Raw genomic sequence first — 20,352 nt, forward strand, 5'->3', positions numbered from 1 at the left:
GAGCAGTTTTCCGTTCTCGGCGGTTTCCACCGTAAAATGATGTCTCAACCAGCGTGTAGATGTCCCGGCGAAGGTAGGAGCATTTTCCATCCAACCGTTCCGTGCGTTCAGTCACTCCATCCATCATTCGATTGCGCCATTGCCGGTTGGCGTTGAGCCGGTTTCGTGAAGGCCATAAGTTTATTCATCAGCCTTAAAAGGACATGAACTGCTTCTCTGGGTCAGTTTGACGTGGCGCAACATATCTGTAGGCTTCGGTTGACTGGCAGGAACATATGAATCTCCATTAATCATACACTTAATCTTTGTCGCTGAAGAAAGCTTCAATCCGGGCGTGGTAACGGGATGGTTGACTGGAGGTGGAGCTTTGTGAGGAGTATGGTGTAGCTCCAATCCTTGTTGAAGTGTCAAGCCTTTCAGATTGTCGTCCTGGCGGAGTGCTGACAGCTTGGCACACTTGGCACCAGAATTTTAACGGTTAAATTATTATTTATTCAGTCGCAGGGATTCAAACTGTGTTTATAAAAAAAAGAAAGTTACTAACAAAAATTAAACAAGCAAAGCAGAATAAAAAGGTACATTATTTATGCTTGAGTATTTACTAAATTTTCTTATTTGATTTTTTTTACAGTGAAATCCTCCGAAATTCAGGCTGTAGAAGGACGGAAGATCTCGCTGCCTTGTCCTTTATCAGCACCGTCCAGGGATAAAGTGTACATGGTGCTGTGGTTCAAAGACGACGCTGGAATTCCATTATACAGGTATGCTGTTCGATAAATAACATGATTTCCTATTTAATATGAGACCAAAAGTAATGAAAGAGGAATTTGTGGAATATAACGAGAATTTATGGAGCTTTTAAATGCATGGTGGTAATACATTTAGCTATATGAATCGTCACTTTAAATAATTATATTCAGACACGCTTCGTGATAAAAGTACTCGTGAAGCAGATAAGTCCCTCAGAATTATTATAATTAATCAAAAATCAATTGGTCTTAAAATGTTCTAGAATTCCCGGTCCCAAAACACCAATTAATCAGCAAATGGCCGGGAAAAATATTCTAAGCGAATCTCAATACACACACTCATTTATTCACAAAATAATGAACTGAAATTAAACACGCAGACCTCTGAATACCGTTTTCTGCTTGTTTAACTGTTTTTTTTTTTCGTGAAATCATCCGCGATCCGCCAAAGCAAAACCATAAACCAAGTCAGCCGCTTACAAACGTACGTATCACGGATAGCCTTATTTGCCAGCGTTTTTCGTATTTCAACGATTTAACACTACACGTTGATAGTGTTTACATGATAACTGTTTAATTACCCTACGGGTTTTTCGGGTGACTTTACACGCACCTCGTTTTTGGCCCGTGAAACAAGAACCATAACAGTGAGAGGTCAATGGTTTGTGAAGTATAACGTGCGAACGGTTAATTTATTACATAACCTTTGACTAAGACCTTTCAGGCTTGACGAGCTAGACAAACAGTTGTACTACGAAAAAAGGGTAAGCTTTTTCATTTTATCGGTGTAACACGAAACCCCCGCCACAGCATAAATATTTATTTTGTTAATCACACTCAAGCTACATCAATCGGTGAAGGGTGACGTTATGATGAAGTTTGAAATTATCCATGCTTATCGAAAAAAGTCTCTAAACTTCACACAGTTTACCATTCATGTTCGTGTCTTCGTAGCATCTGCAAACAATGAATATACCGTTCTAAGACAATTTTAAATACCTCGACACTCGACGATATACACCATGCGTAACACAATATTTCTTCCTTCAAACACTCCAGAGACTGGTAGACAATTTATTTCATCAAAACTTCGTGATACTTCTGATACGACGACTGCACCATCTTTTCAACTGTTGCTTCCCGAAACCACACCACAACGATGAAGTATTCCCACACTTACCTTAGCTTGCTTCAAAGTGGCGACATTGTTTCAATGCTTCACATACTTAAAGTACATTTATTTCAATTTTTCTCTTCTCAAGCCTCTTTGATCGAGGTAAAGTGCCACCTGCCCTAGGTTTGCGGTACAAGCCAAGCGTGGGGACAAAAAAAACCTCCCCGACCCATCCCAGTCGGCACACGGTACGCGACATAATTCAACCATTACCCTAAAGGGATTATTTGAAACGTGCCCATCGAGAATAGCCTATTTTGCAGAGAGGAGACAGAGAGGCTCATATGAAGTTGACATTACTTAGAATCTGAGCCCGGAGGGACGGCGTTTACGCTTACTTCGGGACGCATTTGGTCTTGGGACAGTGTCTGTTGGTTGTATTAAACCGTTCTTGACACGTTTGCCACATTTATTGTGCTGTTTGCCTTTTTTCATACTCATTTTCCAATAAATTTGTGAAACGATCGAACTTTTACACCATTAGTGGCAATAACCAATCGATTGCAATAATTTATTTCACACCAACCATTTTGCAAAGATTCCACATCTACAGATACTGGTTTGTTTATTACTAGAATCATGCAGTGACATAATTAGTTTCGAGTATTTCTATTTGAATACAAAACATTGAATGAATTATTACGCTTCTCAAGCGTATAGCCATCGAAATAGACAGTAAGAGGGAAACAGATTTGATCATCGATTTGCGAGAATCGCTCGTACATTGGTCAACCATGTCGGTCATTCGTGGTAACAGCCAATAGAGTCATTACTAATGCCAGTTCCAGACGTCAATCCACTTCAAGAGGCAACAGGTTGCTTGTTAACGATTTATGTATCGTGTCAAGTGTGTGACAGGAACACACAGAAGACAAAAAAAATACGTATACAATCTACTTCATTACACACACACTTATCACTCTTGTGTGTTGTGAGGCAACAGTACCAGCATCATCATCATCATCATCATCAACGCTTTCTGCTTTTGGTTATCTACTTGTCTTAGGTTTGCATTTGACATGTTCGAAGAAGGCGCTTCTACGTACGTACGGGGCGTAGTACCGCAAAGAATAAGCATATTGATTAAGCTTTCTGCACGATATACGGATAATCCCCCTACCCAGAACCAAAGTAGATCATTTAAAATTTAAAACTATGCGCCTTTAAAATTCAATATTGATTTGAGCAAGTTAAAATAATGAACAAGAACAGTTAATGTGTGAATCAGTTATGGTGCAGTTCTCTAACCGTTATTTAGAAGTAGAATGTACTGGGATAAGAATACTTTTTCATTTATTCATTCTACAGTAATTAGCGCTAAGCTTTTGCTTTGGATGAAATGAAATGGTTTAACGCTGTTCTAAGCCGACACATTAAAACAAGACATAAAAATGCCATGCATTCGATGCATAAAAATTGTATAAAAATGGTTTCATTTAAGTAAACTGTCAGATAAATGTAAAGTAACTTGAAATACTCGATAAAATACAAAATAAGCTAATTTTCATTAAAAAAAAAAGTTCTACCAAACGAAATCTCACCGCGAGGAGCGAAAATCCAATCGAATGAATCGGGTTTTGTTGTTCTGGGTATTTTCCATTTATTACCACAAACCGCAGGAAAGTGGTGCTTTTATCGAAAAAAAAAGAAGAACCTCCACTAAGTGGTCCATTACTCGCATTAATTGAGCTCTCCACTTCCAAGGCTCATTACTTATGACACTGCAATTATTTCACTTAGCGCCCCTTGGAAAACCCTGCCGCGGACCCTTATACGCTAACTTTTGCGCCGCTGCGCCACGAGCAACTGAGTGTAAAGTAAAGTGCGACAGTAAGGGCTTGCTTTTCCGGAGCGATAGGAAAATAATAATTACATTCAATTAATCTTCAAGAACCGCAACTAGTGACACCAGCGAAAGGTGATGAAAATTGTTCACCTTAATGAATTAAAGTGAATCAACTTTGTGAAATGAAAATAAAACGGCAACAGTGCATTGGGTGTTATGCGTTGATTGAAATTGGTTTTTATTGGATCTTACTTAACCGAGGTTTTTTTAAAAAAAAATTCATACTTTACCAATTGAGGCTTTCAGAGTGAAATAAGTATTTTCAATTGATTGATGAACAAAAGTAATGTAAAATTGCAAAAGGTAACGTTTGCCCCTTTCACATTGGTCGGAATAAAGAAGGGAATTTAGAGAAATTTATATTTCACTGCATTGATGCAAATGTCTTTCTCATATCTATCCACGCTCGCCTCACCTCAACCTGCCTGTCAAATGAAACCTTGGTCTCTTGCAGCTACCGACTTCGAAAGTAAAAGGCACGATGCCCCGGCGCTAACGACGTTTTCTACCCGGTCCCAATCAGCTGGCTCTTCGCGCACCGGGATTGTTGGATATTCATAAATTCATTGTGGCTTCCTAAATTTTTCAATTTTATTTTCATGATCCTCCCAACCAGTGATCTTCTGCAATAAAGTCGACCACCACCCGCGGCCCAAAGTGACAATCCCCGGGCCCGAGCGACAGGTCTGCGGAGGCTGGCGGATTGGTGGCATTGGTGATTCGCGCAAGCTTTGCAGTGCATGAAATATGACGAAGCACCACTGTACCAGGGCAAGAAATGTTGCGTTCCTTCTGATGCAGTCCATTCCATTTGCCATTCGACAGCCAACGAAACGAATGCACGGAGCCGATTCTCGCGAACCTTTTCACCCGGCATGGATTTGCTTCCGGGTCGAACCGCCTGACTTAACACAGTACTTGCTTGCGAAGGGGGGCCCATAAAAAGCTGGCTTCAATGAATATTTTGCATATTTCACATAAAAATCATTCCTTAAGCTGAATGTATTGAGACGGTCCGGGTGTGGTTGAACGTGATAGAGCAGGTGCTTTACCGTTGGTGGCTGTAAAGGATTTTGCGAAAGATTTGCTTAATATAACTAGCAGCGGTTGAGGGAAAGGTAGCAAAATGCTTCAAAAATGTTACTGCCTTTCGGTTGAGAAATGAAATGCGAATGTCAGGAACGATTATGCAAACGTTTGAAATTGAAGCACTTGAATCGAATATTTTGCGCACATTCTTGAATCCGTTTGATGTGGTTGGTTTAAAAACTGGTGTTCTTTTTTATTGTTGTGCTATAAAATGTGGAAATCAAGTTTGACTGTTTTGTCACAGTGATGGAAAGAGCCAGATAATTTGGTTTTCATTTTATGATTTTTTTAAATTCATTGGTGATTCTTGCTGCACTGATTTTTTTTCGCTCAAGGTTAATTGAAAAAGAATTCTTATTTCTTTGAAGCAATTTATTGTAGTTTAAAAATGATTTTTAAACGTTTTATAATAAAAAAATATATCTCACCTAAACACTGTCCCAATGATGCCAAAACACTTCCTCCAACTGTTCCAACCAATGCATGAGAAGGTCCCGAAAACGCTCGAAAAGGATTGTCTGAAGGACATGATAATACGCTTACGTTTACAATATTCCCTTCTTCACACACATTTGCTCAAAATTGTCCGACAATCTGGAAAAGGGGTTTTTTGCTTGCTGTACACCCACCAAACCAATCGCTGTAACAAGAATAGAGCATCAATCCGACGAGCAGCTGGCACACAAATCACCTCCTAACTAATGGAACTGATTGGAGTGCGAGTGAGACAATTTTTTACTACACAATTTATTCATAGCTTTCGATCGGCTCCTATACGTTACCTCGCCATTTGCGCGTACACCCTCACCCATCAAAAAATGGGACCCTGGCTCTTGAAAGGATTCCGAAAATAATCGACAAAGCTCGGGACGTCTACCTTTTTGCTCCCCCCAAAACGTCTCGCATCACTTAACCTTCGGTAAAACGATGAATCTTTACAGCGTCCGAACGGTCAATGAGTTTCCGGTTATCGATCCGTTCCGGGAGGCGGCGGTTAGGGAAGCAAATCGAACACACGGGAAACATATTCCACACACGAAACCTAGTTGAAATGGATACAATCAAACACACGAAACCCTTTTTCTATTAACAACCGCGCACATGTTTATCAAATTCGGTAAGAAAAAAGAACTTCAAGTCAAAAGGTTTTGGGTGCTTTGTTGGAAGAAGTATGGTATGCAAAATAATCGACCAGCGCTATGTTAAGCACCATTTTGTTGTCTTCGCTGTAAATCTTTGGGGACAGCAGCAGGAATAGGTGGAGAATCTCTTATCGACGACGTATCAAGCAAGGGTTTGCTTTGTTGTATTTGATATTTTGGTTTCGGCAAATGCGGTCCTCAAGCGAGCAATGATGCGTAACAGGGAAAGTTTTGAGCACTTGAATGGGAGAGAGTTTAAGCTACAAATAGTCAGCCACCGAGGTAGGTAAGCCAAGAACCAGTCAAAACGACAAGAGCAAGTTAATTTTCCATGTTTAGATATAAATGTTTACCTCATGAACAGTTTATTTATTAGTGAGACAAGTAATGTCAATAATTACCGCCCTCACACCACCAAAAGCTAGCACCATAGTTTAGGTCTCTTCAGGACTTGTTGGGGTCTTATTAATCGTAGGAGTTTGTGGAGCCCGTAATGGGCTCCGTTTCCTTAAAAAATACGCAGTTACGATCGTACCAAGGTAGGATAATTCCTCTACCATCTCGAGATCGTCGCCGTCAACTATTACTCTTCTTCCGAGTTAGAGCCTCCGGCAAGCAAATATTTTGTCTTCATCGCATGAATCTTCAATCCAATACTATCGAAATCGCACTTCAATCGGGTGTAAGTCTCTCCCAGATGTCCATAGATGTCCGTCCGATGATGTAGATGTCATCCGCGAAGCGAAAGAATTGGAAAGATCGAGTGAACATCGTCGGATATCGAGCCTCGGGCCTTGGATATCGAAGCCCGTGCTTCGTATGACACCCTTAAGAGCGATGTTAAACAACAAACAGAAAAGTCCATCCCTTTTTCCTTAGACCCTGGTGAGATTCGAACGATTCCGAATGCATGTTCAACACTCTCAACTTGCATTGGACAATATCACCTTTTCAATCATTTAGAGGAGATTAAAAATCAAAATAAAGCTCTCTAATTTAAAAAAAATGTAAGCTTTCTGAAGACATCTCCAGCATATAACATTTTATAACAAAATGTATTCAATTTTTCGTTTCTAGAATAGAATATTTAAAAACAACAGAAAAAAAATTCATTTCTTTTATCACCGCTTAAGAGTCCCTCGTATAAACACTTCCACTTATAAAACAATCCCCTGCTTAAGTACATCAAAGTGGTGCTAATTTAAGCTCTCCAGGATGCAATAAACCGTTGAAATGGAGATTAAATTATGTACCGTGTCCTGATGTATAGTGTAAATAAATTTTTATGCAAAATTGAACAAGCTCTCATCCTCTCGCCGTTTCTCGGCTGTTATGCGAACGCCTCAGTATATCTTAATATCCTCTTTGATTTTCGTTTTCCTTCGCTTGTTTCTTGTTTCACCTTCCCGTCTAACTCTGCTATATTCGCCCTAATTTGTGTACTCTGTTGCACAGGCTGCTATTACCTCTTCCTTCGTCAACCGCTCAAAAGCATCTCAAGCAGCGCATAAATACACCGCTTGAAAACCGAACGAAAAATGCTTCATTTCTTTAGGTTTGCGCTATTGAAGCATTTTTATCATCGCGAACACACGGTAACGGGCTTTGGCAGTAAAATCATCTCCGCTCGCGAGATTCGCGAAATTTCGATACTACCGTGTGCGCTAGCGAGACCTGAAACTGTAAGCAAAGTGTGACTTTTTTCTTTTTCTCTTTCACTGAAGTAAGTTCTAAAGAAGATTCAAACAGGCTTTTACCTGATTCTGCTGTAACTGAAACTCCCCGTCGGTATAGAACCGTTGCAGTCGGTGCTGTGTAAGCATGTGTAGATTGTCAGGTCTGAAGGGTACGTCACATTGCTCCATTAATGTCTTGAGACTCCCAACCCACACTGTGGGTTTGAAATGAAAACACTTTTCGACGATTCAGATTCTCCTGCTGCTTGGGTACATGCAGATGCACGTTTTCGCGACATTCCGTAAGTTGAAGCGAGAATCCAAAGGGAGGGATAGACGAGTGCATTACAGTAAAAGAGACAGAGCTAGAGTGTGTCATTTTCTTCACTTTAAGGACGATATTTTCTTACTTCCCATGCCGTTCCTTCCAACCCAAAACACTCCATCGCTGGGGGCTCATCGAATGGTAGAAGATGCTGAAAAGGCTGATGGTTCTTTAAGCGGTCGCTTCAGAATGATGTCGACAAAAGCCTAACCACGCCTGGATGTGAGTCTTGAGACGCGGCCAGGCAAGAAGGTGCACTGAAAATACAAGCAAACCTAAGAAGGAAGCGAAATATGAATGAGCTGCCACGTTCTATGAAGATAGAGACTCGCTTGAAGCCTCAATCTGGAGCCGCCCATGATGGCAGGCGGTGTCCTGATGACGGTGCAAAAACCTGATGCTTTCCCTAGGCGCCAGCCTCAGTCACCTGCACCTTTGCAGGGCCGATTATCTACACATCAGACACCAGGCAACGGTATTCACATTTTCAACTAGAACACTGTGAGTGAGAGTCTAAGGGAAGCCTACGTGCTTTCCCCGGGTCGGGGTGACACGCGCGAATGTCAATATTAATGTGAGCAAGTGAGTCAAAACCACCAGCACAGGACGATGCAGAGAGCTGTTGGGAACCGGCTGTAGGGTTGTTAAATGGAAATGGTAAATTTGCTTTCACCTGGCTATTTTGGTTTTGCCTCCTCGCAACAGGGACAGCAAGACGGTGAAGAGCCCGAAAATAACATTAAAAGATTGGTTTAATGGCATAAAATGAATTTAGGGTTTAATGAATCGCAAACGTGTACGTGTGTGTGTGTCTGAGGATGGTAAAAGGTAAACGGTACACTTTAACTAAATAAAGGACAAATTTGGCAACACAACCTTGCTAGCGATGAATGGTGCCAGGTTCTGTGGGTAATTCAATCAAAAAGTCTTTTCTCCTTTTTATTGCACATGCTATTTAAAGGCATATTAAAAGCATGTTACAACCATACCTTATCAGAAGTTAAATGATATCAAGCGATGCTTTACAAAGAATTTCTTTGAAGCTGTACATTGTTAACGACATCTGGGTACTTGAAGGGTTTTTCTTTTGTGTATAATCAGATTTGCGTGTCGTATGCTCCACAGCAGCAACAACGCAATAATTGTCAATCGTAAGCCCTACTCAAATCATTACTACAAGCGTTAATGACAAATAATGCCTGTTCCCCTCGTAGCCATCCGGATATTGTTTGTTAAATGAGCAGATTTAAATGTCACCAAATGATCGAAACACAAAACCCCGAAAAGGGGTTGGACGTTAACTAAGCCGCAGATAGTAACTTTTAGCCAGATGATAACAATCATAGCAACGCCGGATCAACACGTTGAGTGTCAGCCAATCGATAGCTGCTTACCGCGCGCCCGAAAAAAAGACCATAAACACACACACATAGCTGCCGGCAAATGGCAACACTCCCCTGATACCACTTGCGCGCTTACACAGCGCACGGGAAAGCGTCTCTTTAAACCGCAGAGTAGTTGTAATCGGTTGGTTTAACATAACCGATCCGGTTCTCGATTGCACGGCGCTGTTTACGGGTTTCTTTTCGCCTCGCTAGGCTACCCCGGCTACTAGCTGACACTGCGACCCAGTGCTTACTTTCCACCGTTTCTAATGGGTTTCTTTCTACCATCCTCCTGCCCCATGCATCCGTCGGTTACCTTCGTCCCTAACCAGATACCGTCTACTCGTACCCGTAACATGCCTTTAGACGGCTACTTTTGTCTTCTGTGTCGCACGGTAAGGTTTGCCAGCGAATCGGTTTGCCACGTCTAGCGGTTGTCAATTTTTGCTTCCCTTCGCTTACCGTCCCGACGGCCCGAACCCTTGCAAGCACAAAGTCAACGCCATAATCCTTTTGCTCTGCAGAAGATTATTGTACATTTACATAATTAAAACATAACAAAAACCGAAAACCGTAACCGCAGCCAAGTTCTCTTCGTCAAGCACCGAACGCCCCGTAGTCGAAATGGCAGCACAATCTTTTGTGTGAAGTAGAAGAATTCGTTTCAGCGGTTTTTTTTGTTTTTTTGCTACTTTCTACCGTTTCGAGACGTTGCGGTATGTTTTCTTCAATTTACTGTGATAATCAAACAGAAATAATGAAAGTGTGATGCAACTTACCGCATGTGTATGTATTGCTCATGTCTTTAAGAGAAGCCATCCTTTTGGATTTGTTTATCAAGAGAGCATAGCAAATTCCTAACAGGGTTTAATATGTGGCTTTGGAATCAAATGAAAGGAATAAAAGTTAAGCTCATGTTTAGCAAAGGTTTGAATTTTATGTTTGAGTTTGTTGAAATTAATTATGTATAAATTAAACTACATGCACTTTACCGGTTGTATGACAAGTTTGCATACAATTTAATTTTTTTTTTAAATTGCAACACCAAAACATATTCTTTTGTAAGTAAATTTTTACTGCAGCAATGTCCATAGAGAACTTTTTTATTTATTAGCTGGGAGCATATCCCCTGTCGCCTTTATGACGAGCTTGAAATGTTTCTCAAAAGAGTTGCACACAGCACTCACCTGGTCGATCGGCAAACTCGTCCAAGATCTAGGGAATTCACTCTGCTTGTCCAGCATGTATGATACGGAAAAATCCAGGGTATTTTGGTCTGGCAAGCTGGGAGGTCACAACATCTTATTGAGAAAATCAGTGGAATTTGCTTCGACACTTAGGGAACGTAAATTTTTTTTTTCATAATTTCGGTCTTATGAAACGCGTATTGAATTTCCACGTTTTTCTCGTTACACACCAGTGGCTGCCAAACCCAAACCATCACCGGAGCGGTGCATTTGAACCACGGAATGTTTATGAGAAACGATACAAAAGATCATATACGACTCTGTGCGCCTGTTGCAAGACAAATAGGAACTCCAGACCAGCCTGCCGCAAAAGTAGCCTTCTTGGTTATGTTCAGCCTCTGTTTGACCGGCTTTTATAAATGGTCTCTTGCGTCCTTCGTCATGATCGTGTGAGCAGTCCCGATCGACAATCATATGTTAGCAGCGGTCTTCTAGATCGACCGGTTGATTTTTTGGTGATAGCTTTTGATCTCCTCGCCGGATGAGGTCCTTGGACAATTCATATAAAATATTCTTTTGCTGATTGAATTAATGGCCTTCTACATCGTGCCCAACCTGATAATTCTAACTGACAATCATCAAAACTAGGTACCATAGAATCAAAACAGGGTTTAAACAGCACAAATCTATGATAAAAATAGCTCTATCAGTATAATCGTTAAAGACATTTTTCAACCCATCAAAAAAAACCTCTCCAAATCCATTCCTAACGTACACCTGTTTCATGTTTAAATATCACACTAATGTGTTCTACATGCAAAACAAACAAAGACTTGCTGTGCGCTAGGTTGGCCGCTTACCGAACCGAATGGGTTGTTAAACAATGAATATTCGTGCGGAAACACAATTAATATTGTACATCACAAATCCTTATCAGAGCATTCCGCAAGCATGGAGGCGTGTTGCGCCAGCTGAAGAAAAGCGGAAATACCTAGCAAGAATGTTGCCCTGAACAAAGAATCGTCCAAGAAGGGATTGCTTGTACCGTGATTCAAACAAACCATAAAAATGCTTGCCATTATTTTTGTTCGCTGCTCTATCTGCATTCTCGCCGCTGGTCTGTGTGTAGAAATTCAGTCTTGGCCTTCGAACCATCACGGGGGGGCGAACCAAAAAAGAGAAACCAACCTTTAAGTTTATCAAAACGATCGACCGATTTCAGGCACGTTATGCTACACCAGCTCGAGGTCATTCCGAGCTTCATGTGAGCTTTGATTGCTTTGTATTGAATGTCCGACTTGACTCCCCGGTTTAGGAGTCGCGTTTCATTGCTTTCTTCCAGTGATTACGGTGGACTTGAGTGAGAGCTGACCATCGTGCAGCTGTGGAGCATTCCATGAATTTTTTTTTAGTTCATTTTAAGCTCGTAATGAGCTTTCTATTGAATGTGAGCACAGCCGGCAAACGACTGGCAAACGAAGGAATTTTCATCCAAATTGGTTGAAAATTCTAAACATGATGCCGAAGCAAATGTCCGAATGGTAACGGTTATGGGAAATAACTTGTAGCATTTCTTTTTTGCCTTACTTTTCGGTCCAGCCAATCGTTTGCACACGAGAGCGCTGGTTGTGCTTTTGTGATTTGCCCATTCAAGGATCTTACAAATTGCGCCTTCGTTCATGTTTGATGGTCGAAGAATTTGTGCATCCAAGCGATGGGCTGGAAATTGAAATAACAATTCTTACATTATTCCATCCTCAGCAGTAATCGAAGCAATGGAAAGCACACGTGTTGAGGTTCGGATGGTTTGAAGTGTAATTATATTGGGACATTGGCTTTTTTTGTGTATAAAACTGCCGGTCCACCAATAATTTTCGTTAAAACAATTATATATGTAGTCAAGGATAAAGGCACGTACAGTTTTATACTTTATGCATGCTTACATCAATTGTTAAAATTTCCACCATTTTGTAGAACGATTGAATGTTGTTTTAGATTTTTTCAATCTAACCTTCACTACATGATGTCCCATTTAGCTGTTACCATCGTGCGGCTATAATGTGCCGCCTGCTGCTTATTAGAACCATCAATCACCGGATCCATGGATGTGTTAGGTCGAACGAATTTTGGTTATTTTTCCCTTTTCAGTTTTTCTTTTGGTAAATCTCTAAACGCCACCGTCTTGCATGTGTCCAGGTTATCTCACATTCTAGTGTGAGGTGGCATGTATCCCGAATCCGCGCATTTTCAAACCCCAACTAGAACGGCACCGCACAGACGATACCTACAGCACACTGCTTCACTCATCCATCATTCTTTCTTTGCGTTCGACTTGCCGACTTCAGGCAATTCAGGCCATCTCGACACATAGCAGCGACGGGAAACAAATTACCCACTCATCACGGTACTACGGGTGTTCGGCGCACAGCATAAAGCTGTCGGCCATTTTTCGTTCGCTTTCGGCACAGACGCTCGTCGTCAGGCATCGCCAAAACGGCAACGATAAACAAAACGCACCATAACGCTCAACCGGCAAAACGGCGGCAATAGCGACTGCGTAAACATTTCCGGAACAACATAAATCATTTAATAAACGTCATCAACTGTCTTTGTACGTTGTGTCCTTTGCTCCCGTCCCGTGCCCTGCGCTGGTCGGACCGCTCGTATCGCTGCGATACGTTGACTGATAACACTCTTTTCAAACGCGAAATGCGAAACACGTTAATATGTGTCACACGTTATAGCAACACGCGTCAAGCCGAAACGAATCATTCGCAACACTCCACCGAACGTGCCGTGCCGTTGACGGTGAAGTGTGCTGTCGAAAAGTTTAGATAAAAGTCACCAGCGTGTTGATAGCGCGTTCACCTCGTGCGCTTCGTGACGCATTCGTTTCCCTGGCAATTTTCACTTTCGTACAAAGAAAGTGGCACTTGTTTCTTCCCTTTCAATATACATAAGTTCGAAAGTGTGTAGAACATGTTTTATGTGCAGTTGTTGAACACGCCACCACCAGGCGCCTCCATTTGTTTAAGCTTCGTTAGGGAGAGCACCTAAAATTAGATATTTTGTTAGAACGTTCCTTTCGTTTGAAGGACAGGAAAATAAAAGTGTTTATAATTTAAGAACCTTAAACAAAAATTTGCAAAATGTTTATTTTGCAAAGAATTTGATTGAAGGTTTTTTTTTGTAATTTTCTGTGCGTCAATACCAACCAGCATGGTTTTATGGCAAAACGTTCTGCAACGACTAATCTTACCTTATTCGTGAACTGGCTTGCCAAGCTTAACGCATTGGCTTTGCCTTACTCGTTGTTTTTTTGGATAAGATCATACCTCTCCGATCGCTCTTACTCCGTACGGAAAGGTGACTTTCTTTCGAGAACCATACTGGCACGTTCCGGCGTGCCGCAAAGAGGGATCCTCGGGCCACTGCTGTTTAACATCAATGTCATCTTAACGATTCTACCAGCTAACAAGCATCTATTTTACGCTGGTGATGTAAAACTGTTTCGTACGATTCTCTGTTCTGCAGATCACGCTATTCTTCAGGATTCACTCGTTCATCCGATCGCACGATCCGCCGATTTACACCTATAAAGTTGACTATCATGCTGTTGCACACACAGAATGTGTCCCCTCGAATCTCGGTGTCCCACTCAACTGCAGACTATCCTTCATGGACCATGGATCAAACACGTTGTCGCCAAGGGTAATCGTCTTGTTGTTTTGGTCATTGATCTAACCCGCGTGCTCCGTGTCCCATTCTGCGCAAAGACGTTGTATTGTTCCCTTGTTCGTTCGGTGCTTGAGTACGCTAACGTCATTTGGTGGCGAACCCTGACTACCGGACCAGGTGCCTGCTGCTTGGGCTCCAGACCATCGAGGAAAGGATGCTAAACGCCAGGCGATTGTTCGTGGCATGGCTGCTAAATGGCCATGTTGAATGTCCCGTGCTACAATCGGCCGTCAATCTTCAAGCGCCTGCCCGCGTTGCTCTCTGTGGATGAACAGCTTTCGGATATTCGGATCCAATTATCCGTATGTGCCGTGATATTAATTCGAACCTGGCATGTTCAACTTAGTGCTTGTGAACAATATAAATGTCTTGCGTGCGTCGCTATAAGAGCTGTAATTTTATTTGTCATTCTTAACATACTTTAACGCTTTCGAGTGGGCCCTGTGGTCCTTCGGTCAATAAACCAAATTATTATGAAAATAACAATCAAAATGTTAAAACAAACAGTGAGATCTCATTTTGGCACGCTTCAATCGTTAGTTTAGATTAGTGAAAGTCATTTCTAAGGAGCGTAAAAGCTTACTAGTTCTATTCCAGTTCGTGTATCATATTCTTGCAGCAAAAGTATTGAGCCTAAATCACACCCCAAATAGTTCGAGCATTGGTCTATTTGGCTTGCTTATAGATGATGCTCTATAAATCTGTTAAATGCATTCCTTATTCCAGCAAGCATGTACCAGTTTTGTAATCGCAAAACGTGTTATGCTAAACATTTAAAATTGTTGTTATCACCATCATTTGCTACTAAGTTTAAGTCGAACACGTCAGGTGACGAAAAAAAAGAAGATAATAAAACCATAACCACTCCAAACAAGCTAATTGTTACCGTAAACCATAAACCAATATTCTAGCAAAGGATTCCAAAAGGCGACAACGTTCTACCCAGGCTACTTGGTGGTGGTTCCACCAGCAGCATCCAAACCAATGTCTAGTACCGACCCCGGGGCCGTATAGAAACGATAAAGTTTTAATAAATTTATTTAGCAATTAGTGTCATCAAAGCGAAGCCATTCTCATACACACATTTCTTAATTGCTCCCCCATTAAGCCATCGTTTTCCAACGACCGTCGGGGTTTCGTTCTTTACCATCAGAATTCCGACAGCTTTTCTGATGAGGACATACCCCCATGCTAGTGAGCATAATGATGCCACTCTCACTTTACACGCAGGAACGTTCCTTACTTATGATGCTTGGTGCTGAAGCTGGAAAGCAAAGTGTCTCCTGTCCGACAAACGGTGTGATAAAGCGGTGAGGTTAAGCTCGAGAAATCATTTGCCATGTGTCAGTAAGGTGAGAGCGCGTTACTAAAAGTGTAATGCACGACTTTCCAACTACATGACGCTTGCGACCGTTAAACATACACGGGCGGGGATGTATCGAGGCACACATAGGCGGGGATGTATCGAGGCACGAGGCAACAGCAGCTCAGTCCGAATGCCACACGTTATGGACCGTTATTATAGTGAAAATACTTGAAAATTATAAATTCTTGCATCTTTATCAATATTTTGCAATTAATTTTGCTACAGCTGTTAGGCATTTCTGAATAAAAATTATGAAATTTTGGAAAAAACATATTTCCCTAACGTTATTATGTGAACAATATTTTTATACAAAAATTGGAAGCTGAAAGTTTTCACGCTCACCGAAAGGCAAACATTTAACTCTACACTCGTTACTCCTTTATTTACAGCTTTGACGTACGAGGGAAACCTTTACAGCAGGCACGCCATTGGTCGGCGCCGGAAATTTTCGGCCCGAGAGCGCACTTCAACACCGACACCGATCCGGCCACTCTGGATATCCAGGTAAACAGGGCTCGCCGGACAAAAGACGGATGCCATGGAACTCGTGCTTTTGTAACGTTACCAAAAATCGTCTCTTGCGTCAATAATGTACAACAAAAACAGACATGACCATCCTGCATGCAATTCAACAGCACTCTAAAGTTCCGAGCGCGCAATGTGTTTGGCAAACCCGGTTACCATTTCATCCTTCTTCATCTTGTGAAAAATAACATTTCAGGAAAAGTGTTTTTTCTTCCCATTTCCACCCAACCCGACACAAACTTTTACACAAACTGGCTGTGATTTTGATCGTTTCCTGTATTTTTTCTTCTTTCGCCCGTGTTTTTTTTTTCTTTCTTTCCTGCTATCTTACCATCCAACGCATTGACGCCGTTTGCGCCGCTGCTCAAACCTCACCTTCGCTACAACTCGTGCAACGTGCTTCGTCAATTTGGGACACTCGGGCACGGAATTCTCGGTACAACGCGGTACAAATATTTGCTTAGGACGTCCGGCGCCATGACGAGGGTGTCTACCGCTGTCGGGTTGACTTTCGTACCAGTCAAACACAGAGCTTTCGATATAATCTCAGCATCATCAGTGAGTACAAACAAGCGGCATAAATAGATGATTTGCAATGTTGTTTCCAACCTTCCCTGTCCCCTTTTTCGTTCCCCCTTTTTTCATCCCGCACGCCAGGAAGGTTGTGCACTAATCCATCTCCTCAACGCTTGATCCATCTCGCCTGGCGCTTAATGCCTGACTTCCGTAATATTTGCCGAATTTGACATTTTACATCGTTGCATATTTCATGTTTAATCCTTTTGTCGTCGTGACACGTGGTTAGGGAAGGGTTCTTTTATAAATTAGATTGAGAGAAATACTTTGCCGTCTTTTGTTTCACCGTAATACATTGGATTATGTGAGTAATGTCACTTAGTATGGTTGAGTGAAAGTAAATCAAGACCTGCCTTAGCGCACGATTGTTCCGAGGCTCGAACAATGTTACAAGTGCATCATTTCTTTGGAGGAAAGTCTTGAAACTCAACTAATTCAACAGTATTGGATAGGCATATTATACCTAAAGAGCACGATTGAATTGCTCCACGGATTCTCTTGATAAATTGGATCCACGACATGCTTCGAGCAATGGTTCTATGAAGAATTGGTTTCACCTCATCTCAGGAGAACTATTTATCATTAGGTAAGGTTCCGTGCATCTGCAGCATATAGGACAGATAGAATTATGTTTATGATGATGCGTCTACCAAAGTATGATGATGCGGATATTGCTACTCATCTTGATCTTGATACTCATTGTAAATGAGGTTTATCGGTGAACTATTTCTATCATACAAGCTTTTAAACACATTGGGGTTAATTTTATAATATTAAGAATATGATTATTTGCTTCTTTTTCTTGTCTTAACGACCTTCTAGGTCACATCGGCCATTTAATGGCTTAATATACTTATTGATGAGTGCGGAACGATCCGCGAACCTCAGCGTCACACCGACCATCGAAACGGCTTACTTAAAATGTTAAAATGTTGCCGATGCCACATAGTTAGGTAGTCAGTCCTTACTACGGTTTTGATCATCGGACCTGCCGTGTGAAGACCGGCGCCGCTGTCACCTACCACACTGAGCCGCCCCTTTTCCATCTATTTCATTATTTAAACTACACAACTGTACAACCACAAAAATTTGATGAGCTACCAAGTATGAATTATGATGACTAATAAATTATACCGACCTATAACTTGGGCTGGTCTCCGCCAGATACTCAAGTATAGATATCTTTTCAGCAGTCTAGAAAGCCGTTTCGATGGCCGGCAGAGGTCGTTACGTGAAGAAGAAGATAAAATCAATAATATAGAAAAGCCATTTATCTTCAATATTTTATTTTAGTTCGGTATACTTCAGTTAATGCAAGCAATTAATGTTAACTAAATTATTAAACTATGCTCACTTTATTTGAAACTTCCCCAAAGATTCCGTTTCAAATGTGTCCTAAACAATACTCTATTTATCTTCAATTACCAGTGCTATACCGCACTGGTTGAAAGAGAAATCTTTCTTCAATGTGTTAATTCGAAAATTACACAAACCAACATGATAACGAAGTACTTAATGTCAGTATCATTTGCCAAAGCTAGCATCAATCGTACACACTAAATTATTACCCCAAAAGAGAGATTGGTGTACGGTTTTAGTGCGTCTGGTCATGCTGCCAGGAAACCTTGCCCAGCTACAATCAGCGAATCGCATAGAAACGACGCCACCGCTCACCAATCCATGATCGATCAATGTCCATTGTCTCTGCACTGCAGAACAACAACACAACCGGTGACCGACGCACCAAGAGGTATCTGCGTGTGCCGCAAACCTATCGGTAGCAAGAAACCGGCACCATTGAAGCGTGGGTTTTCTTATGGAATTTCGAAACACATCAGTTCTGGTTGATTGAGCCTCCAACAAACCATTGCAGATTAAGGTTCTGCTGGCAGGCAGTCTCAGGCATCAATGCGCCACAATCGGCCCAGGCGGTTCCTTCTGTCCACGCACACACACACACACACAAACACACACACGCAACACTCTGCCCCGTACACCATTTATCACACTTTCCACACACCATCTCACATTACAAGCGATGTAAAATGGTTGAAGCAATTCAAGCAAAGGCGCTCTGGAAATCGAATATGGATCAACCTAAAACAGGGTGTTGTCAAGTGGGTTGTGAAAGATTTTCAGCTACTTTCGGTGCACGGTCCGCTTGGGGTAGGAAGCGTTGTAGGTGGCTGTTCCTTTTTTTTTTTTATTTGTTCACCACCACCCCCGTTCGCCTACCGTTTGCTTGCTTGCTTTCGCCAAGCAGAAGGTTATTTATGACCGGCTCCATTGGCCGCACCAGCGCATCGGTTTAACGATTTGCAGGCCTGGAAAATGGGAAAACAAACCGAAGAAAACCCGTCCACCCATGATCGGATTCGGGTGAAGTAATAAATTTTCAGTACAGCGTATATTTTATTTTTGCTTACTTGACCCAACGGCACCTAGGTAACGGGCGCCCGGCGCGAAGCCGTTTGTTAGTATCTGGTCCATTCCGGATGGCTGGGTCTCGGTGCCCGGTTTACGGTGCCCACGTGACACACTGGACAAGGCCATTGCTTACGCAGCGGGACCCTAAATATACTGAAACACTGGACGGTGGGGCTCCGCTGCTGCTGCATGAAAATTAGCCTTGTGTACATGCGGTGTTTGCCAAAATCAGGTGAAATCATACAACCTTCCGGAAAGTAACGTAATCTGTAAATAATTTGCTTAAGTTTTAAGAAATCAACTCTACGGTCCAAAAAACCATAACTTCAATGTCCTTCGTACCACAACCTTGCACACTGATTAGATTCCATTTTTCACCGTAAGACGTACTGCGGCACATTTGAGCATGCAAAATTAACAAATTTATCTTAAAATATCAAAACAAACTATTCTCCCCTTTATGTGAGTGTCCCGTTTCCTTTTGAACGCATTTTTCTTGCTCACAACATTTCCCTACACTCGATATGGCTACGTTCAAACTAAACCTCATCAGGACCGTTGCGCTAAAATCACAATTTTTTGAGTCTCCAAGCTATATGCCAATCCCCGCACCGATAAAACACCTGGACGGAAACGTCCAAGTTGTCTCACCCTCAGGTTTTTTTTGTTTTTGGCGTACTGATACCAGAACCAGTGAATTGCCATCACGCGACACGATCCTGTGGGGGGTTCGACACCGTGCTGGAACCCTAATTTATACAGTTTTCCATCACTTTTGATGTAGAGGGTGATCCGGGGATCGATAAAATCATCAACGTACGTTACCGACGGGGATAACCTTGCGGCATTACAGCAAAACTGTCGACTTAAGCTAGCAGCAAAACGCACTCATTTCCTTTGTTGAGTTTTACAACGAAAAATTATTTCCAAACATGATAATACGACATTAAGCTGTGCCCCGAAAGAAAAGAACCGTTTGGGGAGAAGCTACAGTAGAAGAGGTTAAGGGAAATTACTTACTTTAATTAAAAACTCGTAGGTTTTAAAAATATTAATATGTGAATGAGAAAAATAGTTTTAAAATTTAACAATTTATCACATTTCAAACTAACTTTGAATTTTTCTACCATCTCTTAACAAATTAAAC

At 41.7% G+C, this 20,352-nt stretch overlaps 1 protein-coding gene across 1 annotated transcript in view; it reads left to right on the forward strand.

Annotated features, from left to right (window-relative positions):
- LOC126564015 (CD166 antigen-like) overlaps positions 1 to 20,352 on the forward strand; it is a 128,859-nt gene that overhangs the window by 47,946 nt on the left and 60,561 nt on the right. Inside the window, exons 2-4 of the mRNA XM_050220916.1 lie at positions 632 to 761; positions 16,067 to 16,181; positions 16,667 to 16,760. Coding sequence (XP_050076873.1) covers positions 632 to 761; positions 16,067 to 16,181; positions 16,667 to 16,760 — 339 coding nt within the window. The remainder of the gene's footprint in view (positions 1 to 631; positions 762 to 16,066; positions 16,182 to 16,666; positions 16,761 to 20,352) is intronic.

The sequence above is a fragment of the Anopheles maculipalpis genome, chromosome 3RL (genome assembly GCF_943734695.1).
Source record: "Anopheles maculipalpis chromosome 3RL, idAnoMacuDA_375_x, whole genome shotgun sequence".
Classification (NCBI taxonomy): domain Eukaryota; kingdom Metazoa; phylum Arthropoda; class Insecta; order Diptera; family Culicidae; genus Anopheles; species Anopheles maculipalpis.